At 35.5% G+C, this 22,943-nt stretch overlaps 2 protein-coding genes across 10 annotated transcripts in view; one reads left to right on the forward strand and one right to left on the reverse strand.

The window, feature by feature from the left end:
• MFSD8 (major facilitator superfamily domain containing 8) overlaps positions 1 to 22,943 on the forward strand; it is a 125,449-nt gene that overhangs the window by 26,973 nt on the left and 75,533 nt on the right. Inside the window, exon 2 of one of the 2 annotated variants that reach the window (XM_038564681.1) lies at positions 2,004 to 2,142. The exons of the other annotated variant lie outside the window; for it this stretch is intronic. The gene's annotated coding sequence lies outside the window, so the exon portion shown is untranslated. The remainder of the gene's footprint in view (positions 1 to 2,003; positions 2,143 to 22,943) is intronic. 2 annotated transcript variants of the gene reach the window in all.
• The window catches only part of ABHD18 (abhydrolase domain containing 18), a 46,253-nt gene continuing 26,827 nt past the window's right edge, over positions 3,518 to 22,943 (reverse strand). For all 8 annotated transcript variants that reach the window (XM_038564690.1, XM_038564688.1, XM_038564689.1 and 5 more), the window contains 6 exons: positions 16,519 to 16,657; positions 14,387 to 14,476; positions 13,627 to 13,728; positions 9,185 to 9,563; positions 7,869 to 8,031; positions 3,518 to 5,853 (listed from right to left, as the gene is read on the reverse strand). In XM_038564690.1, coding sequence (XP_038420618.1) covers positions 5,802 to 5,853; positions 7,869 to 8,031; positions 9,185 to 9,563; positions 13,627 to 13,728; positions 14,387 to 14,476; positions 16,519 to 16,657 — 925 coding nt within the window. In that variant the 3' untranslated portion in view covers positions 3,518 to 5,801. The remainder of the gene's footprint in view (positions 5,854 to 7,868; positions 8,032 to 9,184; positions 9,564 to 13,626; positions 13,729 to 14,386; positions 14,477 to 16,518; positions 16,658 to 22,943) is intronic.

Here is a 22,943-nt window from a genome sequence, read left to right on the forward strand (position 1 = left end):
TCTCTGTTTCTCATGAATAAATAAATAAAATCTTTTAAAAAAATATGCATTTGGTTAATCTTTTCCTCCTCTATTCTGATGAATTCAGTTCAACGAGAGACATGATTGCCTAAGTTCTAATTTGAAAACCTAAAGACCTGGTAAGTGTCATGACACAGAAGAAAATTACTAGCCTAGCCCCCAGAATCTTTATTCATTTTTGAGATACAAAAGAGTGATTTAAAGACATGACCCTAAAGCAGAAATATGAGCAAACCCCAGATAGTCCTGATGGTACAATTCTGCAAGTGAACACAACCCTGTATCTTCTCAAAGTAGATTTTATTACTCAAAAGGGCTTCCCAGTACATCTCTCAGATTACCAATTTATTTTCTTCTACTTTGTAATCTAAGACGACGTTGGTATAAAATAACATCTAGAAAGAAGCCAGTGAAGTAATAAATGTGCAAATGTATTTATAGTTCCAAGTAAAAAATAAATTTGCATTCCATATTATCATTGTCTCTCAATTAGCCAGTTGCTTTGTTGAGGAGTTGTTGATGTGGGAAACAAAGGCAGTAAAATTATTAAATTTCCTTACCATCTACTGCCCGTTGACAAGTCCTTGAAACAGGCAGAGTGACATTCCTCTAGGGGCTTAACTGCTTCAAGGTTGATACTTTGCTAAGGACAAAAGGCAATCTTAGCCCGACCCCCAGGATCCTGTAAGTCTACTTTAACATATAAAAATTTCTTTGGAAAAAAAATTCCTTTGGGAAATAAATAAATAAATAAATCTTCCTTTGGAAACTTCCTTTATCTCTACCCGCCCCCCCCACCACCACCACCCCCAAGATATGTGTTGGCAGTCATCCCTCAAGCATGACCCACCAATATACATCTGAAGGGGCTCATGACTGAGTTTTTACTAGCCAGTAATACAGGACCTTTCCTGACAATAGCTGGCCTCCTCAAGATCCTGGAAACCTTGTTTCCAAAATACCTGGGAGGCTTCCCTTCCTGCTCCCAACTTTCAATGGGCCACTCCTCATGACCCCCGTGCAGCTCTTTCTGCTCTATCAGGTCTTGTCCCCCTGCCCTAATAAAACCACCTTTTTGTACCAACGACGTTTCAAGAATTCTTTCTTGGCCATCAGCTTCCAACCTTGACATCTTCCCTACATCATTGTGACTTGAGGAAAGAATGCTCATGGTTGAGTATCTGCCTTCTGCTCAAGTCATGATCCTGGGGTCCTGGGATCGTGTCCTGCATCAAGCTTCTTACGGGGAGCCTGCTTCTCCCTTTTCCTATGTCTCTGCCTCTCTCTGTGTCTGGCATGAATAAATAAAATCTTAAAAAAAAAAAAAAAAGTAAAGAATGCTCAGCAGGTGAAGCTGTTGAGTACTGGTTTAGAGTTGAAATTTGTAAAAACTCAGGGCAGGATCAGTAATTGTCTTCTGCCTAAGTATAAGGTCTTAAAGTCCGATGTCATCTACAGGGCAAGGGAAATGGATCAAAGGTGTGAGTTGGTAACAAGTGTCTCTAAAACATACACTAATACAGGCAACTATTTTGTTGACTGAGATGGATGGAAAAGTCCAGGAATAACTGCTCTGGAAATGAATGATTTCTAAAGACATGCTTTAGCTTTTCAAAGAGCATCATATCTGCGTTTTTAAAAGTAATTTCATAAGGTTAAGAAGGGAAGGTGTAATCTTTATGGTTAAAGAAAATAAAGGAAAGAGGTTAGCATTTCTGAGCTTATACTTGTCTCTGCTTTAAGTTGCCAAGATGAGTTAAAGTTTAAGATTTAAAGAAGCTCTGCTGCACGAAAGTGCCCAAATCCACCCCCAGCTCATCCTACTCACTAACACATCTACCCATAACAAAATAGCAGAAGCAAAAGGAACACAGGCCCTCTTGGCTACTTTAATACTTCTGAGGTGCAAAGAACACCCATAATTATCAGGAATTCCTTTCCAAAATCTATGTTGATTTACTGACTTTACATTCTTTCAACAGCTATTCCTCTTCCTTGGAGACCTTTAAAGCACACGGTTCTTAAACCTGGCTGCACATTAGGATCACCTAGGGAGCCTTAAAAATACCAACTGCAAGCCAATTGAATCTGAATCTCTGGGGTAAGAGAGATCCAGCATAGGTAAGGACACTCACTCATCTGCTTTTAAAACTCCCCAGGTAATTCTAATATGTTCCAGGCCTGAGAGCCAATTAGAGCCACGGCCCTTTGTTTCTTAAAGTGTAACCCTTGGACAGATCACATCAGCATCCTAGGAAACTCGTTAGAATACAAATTTCTCGAGCCCTGCCCCACTTACTGAATCAGAAACTCAGGGTAGTGGGGTCTGGAAATCTGTGTTTTAACAAAGTTCCAGGTGATATCAATGCATCTAAAATCTGAGTACCAGACTCTAATTAGCTGTTTTTGAAAATTTAATGTGTATTTGAACCTTCTTATGCAAATGCAGATTCTGACTCAGTAACGTTGGGGTGGTGCTTGAGATTCTACATTTTTAACAAGCTCCCAAGGATGCTGCCAATCTACTGACCACACTTTCAATAGCAAAGGGCAGGATACAACTTTATTTCTATGGAATTATCTAGTACATTATATAGGAAAAACAGCTATACCTCAGTTAGTCACAGGTTTATACACAGAATAGACTTTTTGTGCTAAGTTTACATTTTCTTTCCATTAACACAATCTGGTGAATCTGCACATTAGCTCTCTTGGTTCTTTTTTTTTTTTTTTTTTTTTTTAAGATTTTATTTATTCCTGAGAGACACAGAGAGAGAGAAAGAGAGGCAGAGACACAGGCAGAGGGAGAAGCAGGCTCCATGCGGGGAGCCCAACGTGGGACTCGATCCCTGGTCTCCAGGATCACGCCCTGGGCCGAAGGCAGGCGCTAAACCGCTGAGCCACCCAGGGATCCCCACTCTCTTGGTTCTAAGGAAAATCTTTCTGGGTTTTGTTCCCAAATTTTCTAAACTGTTTTCAAAGTCCTTCATGAAATCATTGATTTCCTAGGATTCTCTCTATAAGAATATTCCTAGAATTAAGCTAGTCTACTCCTGCAAAATGATCCAAATGTACCTCTATTCCCTTTGTTTCATCCGCCAAAATCTATTTCCAAACCCAGTTTCTATAGCAGCCTCTGCCCAGCATCCTCACTTCTCAGTCTTACAGTTATCTCTAGATTTTAATTGCGTGTACATTTACTAGCATAAATCTAAATATATCCAAGAATTATGTCTAATTATACAACATTCATATAAGTATGATCTATCAGAATGCTGGTTTCCCTGGGATCACATGTATTTTGGTGGGGGGAAATCTGGCTCTTGTTGCAGATACGGAATACTAACTATTCTGCTGGTCTCCCTTATTTCTGTCTTACCTTGTTTGGTGTATAATAGAACTAAGGAGGAACACACAATTCAAGTTTGAATACATTAATCAAATGCGACACAAGTATTCTGTATTCAGAAAAAATCCTCTTGAATATATGAAATAATTAACTTTTTAAATATACTTTTATTGTGAAGTATAAAATATCTGGAAATGATTTAAAATTTTTTCAGTAACAGTGTTAGTTCAATAATCTTTATGAGAGAGCACCACATTAAAAATTACATTCATAACAATCTAAAATGCGTATGCTAAAATAATTAATAGTGATTACAACATTAGTGAGTCATGAAATTCAGAGGCTTTTCTAACCATAGATCTAAAACTGGGGTTTCAAACTCAAGTGTGTTCAGGGCTAAGATGGAAACACAAAGTAGTGAAGTAGCCTGATAAAAAAGGGAGTCTATGAGACTGGCAAACTAGGGAATGCATGCTCAGTTGAAAGACTTTTCAAATTCAAACAAATTTTGAAATATTATGCATACTGAATAAAACAGCTGTGGGCTAAACTGCTTTGTATTGACTGCCAGTTTGCAACTCGGGCCTAAATGATTTTTTAGCAGTTTATGTACCCAATTTTCAAATTGGCAGACAGCATTTTAAAAAATGTATCTATCTCTATCTATATCTATAGATACAGATATAGATATAAAGCTTGAGTCATTATTTTGGGATAAATGGATAAAAAAACTGTAAGAAAAGTTATTTTGTACCTTAATCAATTTAGGAAGTTGCATGCATAATATTCTTAAAAACATCTGGTTAAGAAATGAAATTTTTAAAATACTCTTTCACATTTATTTGGGAAAAAAACTAGTTATGCCTAAGAGTTAATTAAAATGAGATGAAATTTCATTCTTTTACTAATAGAAAGTCATATATCACAATACATTATTGCTTAGTAAGAAATATTTAGGTGAAAAATAAATATTGGTTTTACTAAGGCGTAATTCAGAAAGCAATTCAATCATATTGCCTCACTATATAATAAGAAAATGTTTGAAATTCAGTTGACAACGCATTTTGCTTTATCTTTAAAGGGTATTTTGTTTAAGAATTTTCGTACATTTTATACTTTCGGTTAAAAGTAAAGGTTCTAGTCTGAAGATATAAAATTACGATAGACCAAATGGCTGTAACCAAATTGATTTGGTTTGCTATGTCAAAGCAGGCTTACAGAATTTACAGTTTTGTATACCACCAATGACTTCACATTAGTGACTTTTAAATAGTTTTTAAAAGTAAAGATGATGGAGACATTAAAGTGATAAATAAAATCTTTTAAATGGCTATGAAGGCACATTATAATTTAAGGTTCCTTGCTAGACCAGGAATACATATTTCAAAATAATCCATAAACAATACAGATTTCAAACAAATAAAACTCAAATATATTTATTCCAAACCTTGATACAATTCCCAAAAATATTTTCTACCTTTTTCAAACATTTTAGATCTTAGCTTTAGAAGTTTAACATAAAAAGAAAGCACCAAATCTAGCCATATAATCTCCCACTTAAAAAAGTTAGTAGTTATGGTATCTTTTTCTGTAAAGTTCTATGGAACAAGTCAATTTCATATGTGGCCTTTAATTTCTGAAATGAAAAAGCCAAACCTGTTAAATATATCTACCTAAAGTTAGATGTTTAGCAAACCCAGAGTAGGTATATAAGAAATGTTAAGACACAGTATCAAGTAATGCGATAGGTGTTCCCTTATTTGCATTTTTCATGAATTAAAACTTTAGGGGAAATATGTTTGGCATCATTTTTTAACCTAGTATTTGGCAAAGTTTTAAAGTCCAGCCAAGTCATATGCATCTTATCTGCATTCCCACATTTGTTTTATATTAAAACCACTTAAGTATGAAGCAATTGGGATTTTTTAGAATTCAAAGTTAACACTGATTTTATACATCATTAAGTATTTCCATGGCAGAAATTAAAGTTGAAGATAAGAAAAAACATGTTCTCAAATCAAGTCAATAGTAGAACTATCATATAAGGGTATAGAATACATGCTGATGTATTATACACTTAGTTTAAGTAGTTCTTTAAAAACCAATAAGTTTTCTATGAATAAATTTAATTAATAAATTATTCACAATTAAAATATAGTTTTCATAAATAGTAACAACAGACTAGATATTGCATATATGGGATTCCCACAAAAACAATAACAAAATACTTCAACATTATTTTATCCAAATATTGGTTTACAATTATTCAAATGTATTTAAAGAGCATTGTTGACTGATCATAACAATGAGTTCCAGACTAAATTGATAGCAATTAGATATCGTGCTGTCCGCTTGTTCTTCGTATCATCAAAGGATGAAATTCCTTTTATAAGAAACATGATGGCCATACTGGTTACATATAGTGATCCAATTAGTTAGCATATTTACGGAGGAAGCGTTCAAATGCATCATAGATGGCTCGTCTAAAATTAAATATGAAAGAAAAACTATAGGTAATGAGCATAGAAAGAAGACAGTACTTTTTTCAAAAAAGATTTTACTTATTTGACAGAAAGAGAGTGTATGTGTGGGACCACAAGCAGAGGGGGCAGAAGGAGAAGCAGACTCCTCGCTGAGCAAGGAACCCAACATAGGGCTCAATTCCAGGAGTTTGGGATCATGGCAGACACTTAACCAACTGAGCCACCCAACTTGCTCAGATAGTACTTTTACTGTAAATTATTTCCAAAGTTACCTGTGACTTGCAACCTAACTTCATCTCCAAATAGCTCTGAAAGAGGCAGGTACCTAAGGGTGGGTGTTTGGATCCATGTAACTTTACTGCTGGTAAAAAACCTCAAAAGTGCTTTCAGCTGATGGTGTATTCAGGAGCATTTTTTTTGTGCCTTAGAACTTATATAATATTTATGTATTTATATAATATATATGCAATATAAATATGTATGTCACTTGTTGAATATTTTTTTAAGTTTTTATTTACTTATTGAGAGACCCAGAGAGAGAGAGAGAGAGAGAGAGAGGCAGAGACAGGCAGAGAGAGAAGGAGGCTCCATGCAAGGAGCCCAATGCGGGACTTGATCCCGGGTCTCCAGAGTCACGCCCTGGGCAGAAGGCAGGCGCTAAACTGCTGAGCCACCCAGTGATCCCCAACTTGTTGAATATTAATTGGCCACATAACTTTTCTTTTTCCTTCTTTAAAAATTTATTTATTCATGACAGACACAGTGAGAGAGAGGCAGAGACACAGGCAGCCTCCGTGCAGGGAGCCCAATGTGGGACTCGATCCCGGGTCTCCAGGATCACACCCCGGGCTGAAGGTGGCGCTAAACCACTGAGCCACCTGGGCTGCCCCACATAACTTTTCATAATGTAGTATTCAACCTTTTTTATAAATTATGATAAGGATGCTTTTTCTTCAGAAAAACACATGTTCTTAGCAACTGAACTAAAAGCAAAAGCCTTAGTTTCCAATTTTACCTTCAAAAAGTGTTTTAATGGGATGCCTGGGTGGCTCAGCAGTTGAATGCCTGCTGTCAGCCCAGGGTGTGATCCTGGAGTCCCAGGATGGAGTCCCACATAGGTTCCCTGCATGGAGCCTGCTTCTCCCTCTGCCTATGTCTCTGACTCTCTTTCTGGGTCTCTCACGAATAAATAAATAAAATCTAAAAAAAAAAAGTGTTTTAATATTTTAATTGGACATTTAAGGTGATATCTAAGAGTTGAACTAAATGAGTGACAACATACAAAGAATTATTTTTTGGATTAAAAAGAGGTGAAACATGTCAAACATATAGTACACACAATTCTTCTATTATATAGCTATGCAGCTGGCAGTTTTGAAACACATCATGCACAGGGCACTAATTTAAGTACTTTATGTGAACTTATTTAATCACTAATGATTAATATAGCTCAATGATACCTTTTGCCATCAAATTTGAATAGAAGTAGAAATAATATGGCCTATCAAAAAAATGGAGTCATAGAATAAGTTTTTATAACTTCTAATAAGTGCTAGAGTCATACAAGGTTATTAGCATTAAAACCAATATTTCACTTCTCATTTAAGGTTCAATATTCACATGCTACTAAAAAACAGTGCTGGATTTTTCTACAGATGCTCATGCCATTCTGAGAGAAGAAAGTGGAATGAAAAACTCATGATGAACCAAAGCAAGTTTTAAAACCCTGGTGTTCCTCCCTATATCCTAAAATACCTGGATATTAATATTTGAAGAGGATAGAAACACAAATAAAATATGCCTATCATATGCTGCTTCCCTAATTCTTTAAAGAAAAAGGAGAAGAGAAGGATGGGATAGGAAAGAGTACCACAATGTGATAACTGAGGGAGGCAAGGAGAAAAAAGACTAAACGTACAATAAAAATACTTGATCATCTATATTTTTTGAGGCAAAAAAATTCCAAAAACTGAGCAAATAAATAGATAGATACCTGTTTGGACCAATCATCTTACCTGAAGAGTCCTTGTTTAAACAGATAAGCACTAATATGACCCCCTTCTAGATATCGGATTTCACAGCCGGGCCAAATTTCTTGTAGACTTCGAACTCCTGTTCGTGGAATATAAGCATCTTCTTTGGCTTGCACCACTATAATAAGGCTTGGATCAACTGGAACTAGGGATAGAATTTTAAAAGATGCAACATATATATACTTTTAAAAAGCTCTAAGACTTTTGTACAAATAATATTAATCATATTAGAAAATGAAATACACCTGACAGCACACTAAGCAAAACATCTGTCAAACAAACCTTTTTATTTTTTTAATTTTTATTTCTTTTTATTCTTTTAAAGATTTTATTTATTTATTCATTACAGACACAGCGAGAGAGAGTGGCAGAGACACAGGCAGAGGGAGAAGAAGCAGGCTCCATGCAGGGAGCCTGACGTGGGACTCAATCCCAGATCTCCAGGATCATACCCTGGGCTGAAGGCGGCGCCAAACTGCTGAGCCATAAGGGCTGCCCCAAACAAATATTTAAAAAGATTTATTTATTTACTTATTTATTTGAGAGAGAGAGGGAGGGAGAGCACATGTACTAGCAACTGAGCTAGTGGGAGAAGAGGCAGAGGGAAAAGCAAACTCCCCTTTGAGCAGAGTCTGATGTGGGGCTCGATCCCAGGACCCTGAGATCACAACCTGAACTGAAGGCAGCTGCTTAACCAACTGAGCTATCCAGATACCCCTAAAACTTTTTGATTAAGTTAAAAATCAACTATAATATAATACCATAACATTTATCTCTAATACAATGAGATGAATACTTTTAAGAAGATACACAATCTATTTTTAATTAATTAATTAGATGTTTTTAGATTTTTTTTTTAAGATTTATTTATTTATTTATTTATGATAGACATAGAGAGAGAAAGAGAGGCAGAGACACAGGAGGAAGGAGAAGCAGGCTCCATGCACCGGAAGCCCGACGTGGGACTCGATCCCGGGACTCCAGGATCGCGCCCTGGGCCAAAGGCAGGCGCTAAACCGCTGAGCCACCCAGGGATCCCCTGTTTTTAGATTTTCATGGATAAAATATGATACAGTTAAATAACCAACTTATTCTGGAAAATACATTCTAGAGCCAACAATAGACATACTCTTGAAAATAGGAAATTATTTTGTAAAGCAACCTTAAAAATATTTCAAAAGTTTTTACACATCAGCATTTTTTATTTTTTTTTTATTTTTTTATTTATTCTTTTTTAATTTTTATTTTTTTTTATTTTTTCACATCAGCATTTTTAATTTCAATATAAAAATTGGTACCTGAGAAATTTGCCACATGAGTACATTCATCCATGACTCCTTTCATGAATATTAAAGATTCTTTCTGAAGATTGTTTCTTCTTTGTTCTTTACTAAGTAGGTGATATGACTGTGGATTGCAACTTGTATAATTACTTTTGTTGGTTGGAAGTGTTTGATTGAAGGATTCCATCTTAGAGGTGTCTTGCAGTAAGAGTCCTTCTGATGTGGCACTGATAGATGTTTTACTAGATTTATGGCACTCACTAGGTTTTTGGGATACAACTTGGTCTGTCATATCTAAATTTAAAGTTCTAGAAACCAGATTAAGGTTAGTTAGCTTGTCTGTGCTGATAGGGAAGCGTTTCACAAACTCTTGTCCCATTTTGAAAGAATCTGTCTGAATATACAAAAGAAAACATCATTTAGTATAAAATACATTTTATTTAAGAACCTTGTTAAAGACAAAACACAAATGTCCACCAATGGATAAATGAATAAATAAAATGTAGTACATACATATAATGGATTATCATATAATCTTTTTTTATTATTTTTTTTTATTAATTTATGATAGTCACATAGAGAGAGAGAGAGAGAGGCAGAGACACAGGCAGAGGGAGAAGCAGGCTCCATGCACCGGGAACCCGACGTGGGATTCGATCCCGGGTCTCCAGGATCGCGCCCTGGGCCAAAGGCAGGCGTGAAACCGCTGCACCACCCAGGGATCCTGATTATCACATAATCTTAAAAGGGAGTGAAACTCTGATACATACTATGACATGGACGAACTTTGAAGACATGGTAAATGAATAAGCCAGACACCAAGGACAAATACTGTATGATTCCAACTTTTATAAGGTACCTAGAGTAGTCAAATTCATAGAGACAGAGAGTTGAGTGGGAATTACCAGGGGCTGAAAGGAGGCGGCAACAAAGAGTTACTGTTTAATGGGTACAGAATTTCAGTTTAGTGAAATGAAAAAGTTCTGGAGATGGACTGCAGTGATGATGTACAGAGGTGATGGTTGCACAACAATGTGAATGCACTTAATAACATCGTGGAGCTGTATGCCAAAAAATGGTTGAAACAGTAAATTTTATGTTGCATATATTTTATTACAACTTAAAAAATAAAGAAAAAAGAGATAAGATTATTCTGAGGACTAGGATAAATAAATGACATACTATATTGCTAAATGTCTCCTATTAAACAGTAAAGGGTATCATTTAGTCTGCATCACATTTTTATTGTTAAGGTTTTGAAATCATGACCTGCCTTCATCTCAGAACTTCCAAAAGCCTTATAAGTGTATCCTGGCAGTACCATATCAGCCACCTCAAATCCCTTTCTCAGGTTAAATGAAGAAGAATTAGAAATTATCAAGGAAAAAAGAACACCTATTAAAATCTCAAAAGTATGTACTCAGTTTAAGGAGTTGTAAGTACAACATAATTTAAGTAAAGATAAACTTTGTTAGGGACTCCTGGGTGGCTCAGTGGTTGAGCGTCTGCCTTTGGCTCAGGGTGTGATTCCAGAGTCCCAGGATCGAGTCCCACTTAGGGCTCCCTGCATGGAGCCTGCTTCTCCCTCTGCCTGTGTTTCTGCCTCTCTCTCTGGGTCTCTCATGAATAAATAAATAAAATTTAAAAAATAAAATAAAAAAATAAACGTTTTTAAATACTAAGGGCAGAGTCAAAAGAAAAAAAATGACAACCTCGGAAAATATATTTGCAACTTATATGACAAAGAGCTAATTTGCTTTATTAAGCGCTAGAAGTGAATACAAAGCTCAAAACCACAATAGAAAAAGTGAGTTAAAAAAAAAAATGAGGGATCCCTGGGTGGCGCAGCGGTTTGGCGCCTGCCTTTGGCCCAGGGCGCGATCCTGGAGACCCGGGATCGAATCCCACGTCGGGCTCCCGGTGCATGGAGCCTGCTTCTCCCTCTGCCTGTGTCTCTGCCTCTCTCTCTCTCTCTCTATGTGTGACTATCATAAATAAATAAAAAATTAAAAAAAAAATGAGCAAAGGACATGCACATAAAAGTGACCGACAATGAAATATAAATAGCTCTTAAATTTAGAAACATATTCAATTTCACTTATAATTAAGTAAATTAAATAAAAACAATCCCAATTTTCACCTCAGGTTAACAAAAAACAAAACAAAACTTTTAAGTTTGCTAACACACTAAATTTGTGAAATTATGAGGAAACATAAACATGTTCCTACTGGTAGTATAAACTGACATGACTAGAATTAGATAAAATCTAACCACATTACAAGTGCAACATTTCTAGGAATTTATACTTATGAAATGACGTATGTACAAATTTCTTCATTGTAGCACTGTTTATTACTGGTGAAAAATGAGAAACAAACAGGGTACTAGTTAATAAATCATGGAACATCCATCCACATGACTGATTATTATGCAGCAGTAAAAAGAAAAAGGAAACATTTGTGTATAAAAAAAGGTAAGGAAAAAGTTCATATTTCTATTGGTTTGAAAAATTCCTTGAAATATTAATAAACAGTGGGTTATTTATTGAGGGAGATAAGACCTACACAAATTGGGAATAAGGGTAGGACTTGTTTAATTGTATGTCCTTTTATATTTCATGATGTTTCAACTATATGATTATACAATCTCCTTCAAAAATTAAAGAATGAAAAATTGGTTGAAAGCAAGAGAAAAACCAAACCCAACAACATGGCTAACAGAACAAATCACTAAAGTCATCCAGACCAAAGAAATGTAAAAGGGAAAGGAAGTTTAGAAACATTGAGAAATGTAAGATCAAGCACCTCAGAATTACTCAGAGTGGTACACCAACAACTTTAATTATTTATTTATTTTAAAGATTTATTTATTTATGATAGACACACAGAGAGAGAGAGAGAGAGGCAGAGACACAGGCAGAGGGAGAAGCAGGCTCCATGCCAGGAGCCTGATGCGGAACTCGAACCCGGGACTCCAGGATCGCGCCCTGGGCCAAAGGCAGGCGCCAAACTGCTGAGCCACCCAGGGATCCCCCATCAACAACTTTAACTGCTTTTGACTGGAAAACAGTTTTAAAAAGAAGGAATAAAGAATAAAAGAATAAAAAAGAAGGAAGCCATCTTGAATTCCTTGACTATGCATTACTGTGAACTAGTTCCGAGACAAAAAAAACTTGTATACAACTACCAAGAGTCAGAGGCACAAGAAAGTGCCGGGTAAGACCACACTGCCATTTTAGACAACCAAATTTTTGATTCTCTCTTTAAAAAGATTTTCATATTGAGTTTTCTCATAATTCTCAAATATAGGCATCTTTTTTTATTATATGTACAGGAGGACACAAGGAACTAACTAGCCCGTAGAGGTATTTTGTAACCAAGTACTTAGGCAAGTAATTACCTTCTGAGGTTATACAAGACAGACTTTACAAGAATGAGATTTATAGTAGTATAATTATAAAAAGTCCTAAGAGTAGAGATTCTCTTTTTCTTTCCGAGATTTCTTGAGATTCTCAGTAACTTCCAAAGTGAATGTGTAAAATTTAAAAATTCATAAAAGAACAAAATTCATGAAAGGAATTGACCAATCACCTTAGGAGACCAACAGGGAACCAATACATTATCCTGAAAACTGACAAATTAAGGGAAGAATCAAATATTTATCCTGCCTTTCCTATATGAACTAAACTACTAGGTAACCAAATAATAGATAAGTGCCTTTTTATATAAGCGTTCAAACTAATAAATACAAAAGTATCAGCATTTTGCAGCCCTCCACTAATTAATAGACATAAGCATTAAACATCAATGGAGGCTTACACCACAAAATAGAGACAACCAGACATTATGTGCTTCCTATACTCCTACCAAAGAAATAAAAACTGAATTTAATTGAGCTTCGAGACCCAGCTGCCAACTTCAGGCAATATAGAGCATGGGTGAACGTGCTAAACTGTACCATGAGAATGCAATAAAAAACAGCTAGACTGTGAGAAACTCCACATGTAAATAGCCTAAATTCTTCAATAGATAAATTATAAGGAAAAGGAAAAGAATAGAAGTGAATTTACAGATTAAAAGATACTGAAAAGCACATCAAATAAAAGAATTGTAGTGTCTAAGGATACACATTTGGACAATATAATTATTTTAAAGGTAGAAAAAAGTAATTACTATAAAAATCAGGATAATGATAAATACTGGGGGAGAAGGGCTTTTTAATTAGGACACATGGAAGTGGTTTCTGAGTTAGGTGTTCAATTTCTGTTCCATTGTTCTAAGCCATACATTTGCATTATAGGACTTTTTATATTTGTATTTTATTTTTAAATGAAGAATCTTAGAAACTAAAAAATAGTACTGCTTTTTTTAAAACAAATTCATGATTCTTTTTAAAAATTTTAATCATTAAACATAATCATTTCCCCCCATGTTATGCAAAGATTAAAAATACTTACTCCACAATATTCAAGCATGTGAATAATTTCTTCTTCATAAACTGTCTGTGTATAATACTGCTTTTCCAGCTCTCTCCAATTAATTGATTTACTCAGCACACCCTGAAATAACAAACTCAGTTAAGAACAAATTAGGCCATAAAACATTTTGTCCAATAATTTTATTATTAGTGTGCAGAAAAGAGTAAACATAGCAGGCTTGAAATTTCCTATCTTTAGAAAGTCCTGCTTGCAATGTTAGCCCTTGATAAGAGTCTGGAAACTTAACTAATAAACATTTCCTCACCCCAATCTACATCTTCTAAATGATAAAGCGGGTCACTGTGCCTAAACTGCTTGTACCATGTAGTTTCTGCTGAACATGTACTTTCCATCTGGAATTTTGGTACATGTGAGACAGAGGGTGCCTAAGTGACTGACCCCTGAAACTCTGGACTGCCAGGCGCAATTGAGCTTCACTGATGGACATTTTGCACATACTATCACAACCCACTGCTGGATGAATTAAATACATCTTGTGAGATTCCAATGGGAGGTTGTGTTTGATTTCCTTTGGACTTTGCCCCATGTGCCTTTTCCCTTTGCTGATTCTGTATTGTATCCTTTTGATATAATAAGTCTTAGTCATGAGTAAGATTCTATGGCAAGTCCTGTGATTCCTTTTAGAGAATCACCAAACCTGGAGGTGGTTTTGGGAACCCCCAAAACAATTACCTTTAATTATATATACCTATCGAAATATTAATTGCAATTAAATTACCGTAGTGAAGACCCCAGATGCTGTGGACCAAGACAAACATGGAATCAACGGCATGGGCTTAGGCCAGTTGGATACTGCTAAGGAAGCCATCTGCAATACGTTTAAGAGTCAGTTAGAGAGCTTCTGTTTAAATTTCTATTCATTAAAATGAAAAGTATTTAATATTAAGCAATAGTCTGGGTGGTAAATGGTGAGATAAGACATGAACACAAAATCTCTAAATACTTGGGGCACCTGGCTGGCTCAGTTGGTAGAACATGGAACCATTGATCTTGGAGTTGTAAGTTTGAGCCTCACAGTGGGTATAGAGATTACTTAAAAATAAAATCTTAAAAAAAAAAAAATTTCTCTAAATACTTACAAGAATGTCTAGTGACCTTCTTAAACTCCCCAAATCATAAATTCAATAACAACATATAACTTCCCTCTTAGAAAATAATACAGTATATTGGAAAATTTTAAGTAATCTCAAGACCCTTCCCAGAGAACTACTTTCCTCGGGGTAAATATAGAGCAAATATGCTGAAATGTAGATGCTAGGCAGCAGGTTAATCATATTCATTACTGAAACGACTTGCTCAGGTACAGCAAAATCACAACATAGCATAAAATCTCAGACCTTTGAGGCTGACTGAACTACAAAGCAGATTACCTAACTGATATAAAGTAATGTAGTGTGTATGTTTAGAAAAGGGAAAAGTTATTTTTGGCTAGAGGAATCAGAGAAGGCTTCATGAAATGGCTTTTAGGGGAAATGAAAGATGAGATTGTCTTCCATATAAAAAAAGACAGTATGATCAAAGGCAATATGGTGAAAAAGTACAAAGACAGGTAGGAAAACAGCCAATATACTTTAGTTTGGCTGGTCAATTGGGACACATGTGGCCAATGGAGGGGGAGATAGTCAGGTTTGGAAGGATTGAATGGTATCAATCTTAGAGTTAGAGGTCCCTTTTGCTCTGTATATAATGGGGAATTAATAAAGAGGTCTGAGCAAAGGAGTGGTGGCATTGTCAAAGAAGTGATACAAGGAAGCTAGAATGATAGTAGTTTCCAGGATTGATTAGAGAGGGTAAGACCTGAGGTAGGAAAACCAGTATAGGAAGTAATTCAGGTGAAAGTTTTAAGACCCCAATCTAGGTCATAACAATGGAAACACTACTAGGTAAAAAAAAAAAAAAAAAAGAAAAAAAGAAATCCTTTTCTACCCTTCAAGTTCACTAATATTTTTTTTTAAATCAGTTTTTGAATACATATATATATATATATATATATATATATATATATATGTATAGTTGTTTCTTTTTAAATGTATTGAGTGGCTATATGGCCAGATAACAAACTAGAGCATATTATGAGCCCTTCCTGAACCTACTGCTTCATGGAGAAAACAAATTGCTAGACAAGTAATCATAGTGCAGTGAAAGAAGTACTAATGAGAGATGAAGTAAACTCTGGAGTTAGGATGGGAGTCAGGAAGAGCTTCTCATAGGAAGTAAGCTCTAGACTGGAACCAGAAGGGCAAACTGTGACTTGGCTAGGAATGAAGAGGCCCCTGAGAGATGTCAGCATCTGGCATAGCTAGAGCCCAGGGCAATAGCAAGCCTTTGACAGGTTTTAAGTAGGAAAGAACGGAGATGAGATTTAGGAAAATCACTCTAGTTATGTTATGGAGAAAAACTTAGAAGAAGATTAATGAGAGAAAAAGACGAGAGACAGAGAAACCAATTGGGAGGCCATCTGAGTACACTCTAGAAGACAAAGGTAAAACAAGTTGGTGACACTGGGGATAGAGATAAGATATAAATGAAAAGTATTTTCCAAACTCACTATCTTCACCAATTTAACAGCAAAATAAGGCATTTATACTTGAGATGTGAGAAGTTTTATGAAAAATCAACTTTTAATAAAATATTAATCAATACCTGAGCTATAACTGTGAAGTAATAAAATGTCTCCTTAAATCATACCCAAAAAATCATTGTAATTGGAACAAAAGTTTGAAACCAGTTTCTGCTTTTACCAAAACTAAAATTAATTCCATACCTCAAGTGAATTTTTAAAATAACTACATTCTCTAAATCTTATGAACATAACCATAATTAAATATCAGTTGAAATTAAAAGGCTTACATGTCCTCCCATGGATATTCCGGTCATTCCTAGAGGTCCATAACCCTCTCTCTCTAGCCAGTGCAAGAGAGCTGTAGATTCTAAAACAAGAGCTCCTCCCATCACAAAAAGGTCAGACACGTTTTTTAAGCTGGACCTTCTAGCCTCACAAGACAAAAGAGAAAATTATTTATGTATTTACATTTTAACATATGCAGATTTCAACAGGCAGCAAGATTTCATGTTTTTTTTTTTTTCATGTTTTTCTTTTAAAGGACCAGATAGCTGAGTAAAACAATGAATAAATTGATGGAATTAGAGTGCTAACATTCTACAGTTAATTAAAACTTATCTTTAAAGCTATATCTGCTCTTTATTGAATCTTGATTGAATTTCAATTATTTAACTATTTTTGAAGCCCAGGAATAGTATTTATTTGATAGTGTTCAAAAAAACTGTTAAAAAACCCCATTTATAGTTGTCCCTCCTATTATCACAACATAACTTCAAGCATAAATATTTTTAAAAAGCAATGTAAAAGAATTTGACCTAATATTTATTACTTCTAAAATCTTAAATGTTGCTTATTTTCACAAAATACACAATTTATTAATATAATCAACTGGAAAATTTTGGTTTTTAAAGATTTTATTTATTCATTCATGAGAATACACAGAGAGGAGAGAGAGAGAGAGGCAGGGACACAGGCAGAGGGAGAAGCAGGCTCCATGCAGGGAGCCTGACATGGGACTCGATCCCGGGTCTCCAGGATCATGCCCTGGGCTGCAGGCGGCGCTAAACCACTGAGCCACCGGGGCTGCCTGAAAATTTTGATTTTTTAATTGTACAATTAACATGTTATTATCAGTTTCAGCTGTATACATATATGTATATAGACATACTCATTACTCAGTGCTCACCATGGTAATTGTAGTTACTGGCACTATACAAGGTTATTAAAATGTTCTTGACTATATTCCCTATGGTGTACTTTTCATCTCTATGACTTATTTATTTTATGATTAAAAGTTGGTTGGAAAAGTAATTTTTTATAAAAATACATATTTTGATTAACTTAAAGGCCAATTCAACTAGAATTTTGTCTTTAGAAATTAATTTTACATGTAAGTACATTTCCTCAGAAGCAGCACTTACATAGATCTTTTTAGATTCCAGAACCATTCTTATACAGACATACTTCATTTTATTGTACTTTTGAGATATTGTATTCCTTAGAAATTGAAGGTTTATGGCAACCCTGTGTCGATTAAGTCTATTGGTGCTATTTATTCAACAGCATTTGCTAACTTCATGTCTCAGTCACATTTCAGTAATTTTAAAACTTTTTTGTAATAACAAAAAATACAATAGTATTTGTTATGGTGATCTGTGATGTTATAGTTGTAGTTGTTTTGGGGCACCATGGAACTGCAAACTTAATGGACAAATGTGATGTGTGTTCTGATTGCTCCCCTGACTGGCTGTTCACCTCCGTCTCTCTCTCCCACCGTCCTATTCCCCAAAGACATAACCACCTTGAATGTAGGCTAGTTAATACTCCTACAATGGTTTCTGTGAGCAAGTGAAAAGGGGAGTCACATGTCTCTCACTTTAAATCAAAAGCTAGAGGGCCACCTGAGTGGTTTAGTGGTTTAGTAGAGCATGTGACTCTTGATCTTAAGATTGTAAGTTCGAGCCCTATGTTGAGTATTGAGATTACTTAAAATCTTATAAATAAACAAAAAAACAAATAAATAGAAATCAATTTTAGTCTATGTGCTGCCGAAGCGAGCACTAAATAAATAGAAATCAAAAGCTAGAAATGATCAAACTCAGAAAGCAAGGGATATCAAAACCTAAGATAGCCCTCATGCTGCAGTTAGCCAAGCTGTGAATGTAAAGGAAAAGTTCTTGAAGAAAATTAAAAGTACCACTCCAATGAACATACAAAATAGAAAACAAAATAGTTTCCTTGCCAATGTGGAGATAGTTTTACTGGTCTGGATAGAAAATCAAAACAGCCACAATATTCCCTTAAGCCAAAGCCTATTCCAGAGGAAGGCCCTACCTCTCTTCAATTCTTTGAAGGCTGAGGAGGTGAAGATGCTGAAGAACAATTTGAAGCTAAAAGAGGTTGGTTCAAGAGGTTTAAGAAAGAAAGCCATTGGGGCACCTGTGTGGCTCAGTGGTTAAGCGACTAATTTGATTTCAGCTCAGGTCATGATCTCCGGGTCATGAGATTGAGCCCCACTTCAGGCTCCATGCTCAGTGGGGAGTCTGCTTGAGATTCTCTCTCTCTCCTTCTGCTCCTCCCCCAACTCTCACACACACACTCTCTCTCTAAAATAAAATAAATCTTAAAAAGAAGAAGAAAGGAAACCATCTCTATAACAAAGTGCAAGGTGAAGAAGTGCATGCTGATGTGAAAGCTATAGCAAGTTATCCAGAAGATCTAGCTGAGATAAATAATGAGAGTGACTACACTAAACAGATTTTCTTTCTTTCTTTTTCCTTTTTTTTTTTTTTTCTTTTTGCCATCTAGGACTTTCACAGCTGGAGAGGAGATATCAATGCCTGGCTTCAAAGCTTCAAAGAAGGGGCTGTCTTGTTAGAGGCTAATGCAGCTGGTGTCATTAAGTAGAAGCCAGGACTCATTTACCATTTCAAAAATCCTAGGGCTCCTAGTAATTATGCTAAATCTACTATTTCTTGTTCTATGAATGGAACAAACAAAGCTTAGATGACAGTGTATCTCTTGACAACACAGTTTACAAACTATTTTAAGACCACTGTTGAGACTAACAGCTCAGAAAAAAATTCCTACTGCATTGACAATGCATCTAGTTACCCAAGAGCTCTATTGGGGAGTAAAACAAGATTAATGTTTTCAGGCCTGCTAATGCAACATTCATTCTATTGCGCATGGATCAAGGAATAATTTTGACTCTCAAGTCTTATTATTTAAGAACTACATTTCATAAGGCTATAGCTACTATAGATAATGATTTCTCTGATGGATTTGGGCAAAGCTAATTAAAAACCTCGTGGAAAGGGGTCACCATTCTAGATGCCAGTAAGGTCACTTGTGATTCATGAAAAGAGGTCAACATATCAATATTCACAGGAGTTTGAAAGAATCAGATTCCAACCCTCATGGATGACTTTGACTTTCAGTGGAGTAACTGTAGATGTGGTAGAAATAGCAAAGGAACTAGAATCAGAAGTAAAGTCCGAGGATGAGACTGAATTGCTGCAATCTCATGATAAACCTTTAATGGACGAGGAATTGCTTCTTATGGTTGAACAAAAAAATGCTTTCTTGAGATGGAATCTAAACTTGGTAAAGATGCTATGAAAAATTGCTGAGTGACAACAAAGGATTTAAAATATTACATAAACTTAGTTGATAAATCAGTGGCAGGGTTTGAAAGGATGGACTCCAATTTTGAAAGTTCTGTTGAAGGTAAAATGCTATGAAACAGCATCCCATGCTTTAAAGAAATTGTGAAAGGAAGAGTAAATTGATGTGGCAAACTTTGTTATTGTTTTAAGAAATTATCACAGCCACCCAACCTTCAGTAACCACCACTCCTGATCACTCAGTAGCCATCAACATTGAGGTAAGACCCTCCACCAGCAGAGATATGACACTCTGAAAGCTCTGATAATGGTTAGCATTTTTAAGCAATAAAGCTTTTTATTTCATTTTATTTTATTGAAGTATAGTTGACACACAATGTTCCATTAATTTCAGGTGTACAACATAGTGAGTTGACAAGTCTTTATGTTATGCTATGCTCACCACAACTGTACCTATCATCTGTTACCTTATACAATATTATAATACCATTGACTATATTCTCTATGCTGTACCTTTTTATTCCTGTGACTTCTTCATTCCATAACTGGAAGCAATAAAAAATATATTTTTAAAGATCTATTTATTTATTTTAGTGAGAGAGAGGTGGAGGGCAGAAGGAGATGGGGAGCAGATTCCCAGCTGAACAGGGAACCCAACACGGGGCTTGATCCCATGACGCTGAGATTATGACCCAAGCCGAAATCAAGAGTTGAAGGCTCAAATGACTGAGCCACCTAGGCGCCTCAGCAATAAAATATGTTAAAATTAAGGTATGTATTTGTCTTTAGAAATAATGCTATTGTACACTTAGACTATAGTATAAACATAATTTTTATATGCACTGGAAACCAAAAAAAAATTAAGTAGCTTTATTGCAATATTCCCTTTATTGCAGTGGTCTGGAACTGAACCCACAATATCTCCAAGGTATGCCTGTATAGTGATAAAAGACAATACTATCTTATTAGTAAAGCGTCCAAGTTAGAATCTATTTTCAAAATTTAGTTCACATAAAGACATACATAGTTGGCTACTGGATGAAACCTTGTCAAGATGTACAAAAATTCATTTTATCAATGGTTGTTTATTATGTGTATATGTAGAGTGGTTCTGCACAAAGAACCAGGTGCCTGCCATAGGAATGCCAAGTTGTGAAAAACAGAATTCTGGCCCCCAAAGAGCTTATTATATCCACTGTCCTACCACATCCTCCTCTCAGAGCTCTAAGTCCATAAGGCAGAATTTCTCTCTATGGAAACTCTGTCAAAATAGATCATACATGTGCTTCCTCATAAAAGAGCTCATTACCCTTATATTTGTTTCCTATCCTCATTCCAATGATCTATTTATAATCGCATAATTTCCCTGATTGTTTTCGCCTTGTATGGAACTTTGAATTCTCAGGTATACCTCAGTTTGCTCTTTTATATATAAGTTACTGAGGTGGGGTTCTGGGACAGTAGTTATTTCTAACAGTGAACCCAGTCTCAAAATATTTAAGAATTTTTGATGAAAATAGGCATAAGAGGCCTTTTAAAAAGTCAGATAAAAATAATTTAAATTACAAGCCATTTCCTATGATGAATTATTTGAAAAACTCAAATATATTGGTGTATTATATCTCTTGGATATATGATATATAATAGTATATTTTATAAACATGATTCTCACATCAATTCTGTGTGGAAGAAACTATATAGTATTTCTACTTTATAAATGAGGTAACAAATACTCAGACCAAGATCAATTATTAAATGGCAAGTTATGATTGTAACCTATGTCTGTGTGACTTAGTCAAAGTCAATCTTTCTGTTAAAACCATGTTGCCTCTAATTATAACCCAATAAACTCTTTTGGGTTTTTAAGCACCAATAGACAGGGTAAAAATGACACACCTAATTCTGAATTCAGAGCTCAGTTCCTGAATAAGAATTCTTTAACTATTTAGCTTGGACATTAATTTTCAGATTTCACAAAGTTTATTCATATATGTATATTTATACATATATATATAAATGTATACATATGAAAAAATACATTTATACATTTAAAAAAAAAGTAGCCTCCAAGCCTAGATGGAGCCTAATGTGGGGCTTGAATTCACAACCTTGAGAGCAAGACCAGCTGAGATCAAGAGTCAGATCCTTAACCGACTGAGCCACCCATATGCCCCTCACTAAGTTTATTCTAAACTATCCTCCAAAGTTATAGCTTTGCTTCCAACCCATCTCACTTTCATCTGTACCTCTTCCATGTCATGACCACAGAGAACATGTGACTTCTAAATCTACCTTTCCAGAACTTTATAACTACCTACTTAACTTTTCCACCTGTAAGTCTAATAACATCACTAATTTAACACATACGAGTCAGAACTTTTGATTTACCAACAATATCCAATTTATCAACAAGTCTTATTTCAACTTCAAAATTATATCTCAAATCCATTAGAACTTCTTTCCATCTTTACTGCCACTACCTTAAAGTTGCTTTCTTCCCCTGCATTGTTGCAGTAGCTTTCTATTTAATTTTCTGCTGCTGCTCTTGTCTTAGTAAGCCAAAATGAGCCTTTAAAAACACAAATCAGGGATCCCTGGGTGGCGCACTGGTTTAGCGCCTGCCTTTGGCCCAGGGCGTGATCCTGGAGACCTGGGATCGAATCCCACGTCGGGCTCCCGGTGCATGGAGCCTGCTTCTCCCTCTGCCTATGTCTCTGCCTCTCTCTCTCTCTCTCTCTCTCTCTCTCTCTCTCTGTGACTATCATAAATAAATAAAAATTAAAAAAAAAGATTTATATAAAAAAAAACACAAATCAAGTCCTCCAAAGTTTTACAACTGTACTTACAGTAAAACTCGAATCACATGGCTCTTCATAAATCTGGCCCTTGCCTACATTTCTGACCTTATATTAACTCTCCTATTTCATGCTTATAACAGGCTTTTCATTTATTCACCCTCTCTTCCTCAAGGTCTTCACCTTGGTGGCTCCTTCTCATATCATGTCCTTATAGCTAATACTACTTCAACCCTGCAGCTACCCTCTATTATTCTTCACTTGATTGCCCTGCTTTATTTTCTTCATGGC

Source organism: Canis lupus, chromosome 19 (genome assembly GCF_011100685.1).
Source record: "Canis lupus familiaris isolate Mischka breed German Shepherd chromosome 19, alternate assembly UU_Cfam_GSD_1.0, whole genome shotgun sequence".
Classification (NCBI taxonomy): domain Eukaryota; kingdom Metazoa; phylum Chordata; class Mammalia; order Carnivora; family Canidae; genus Canis; species Canis lupus.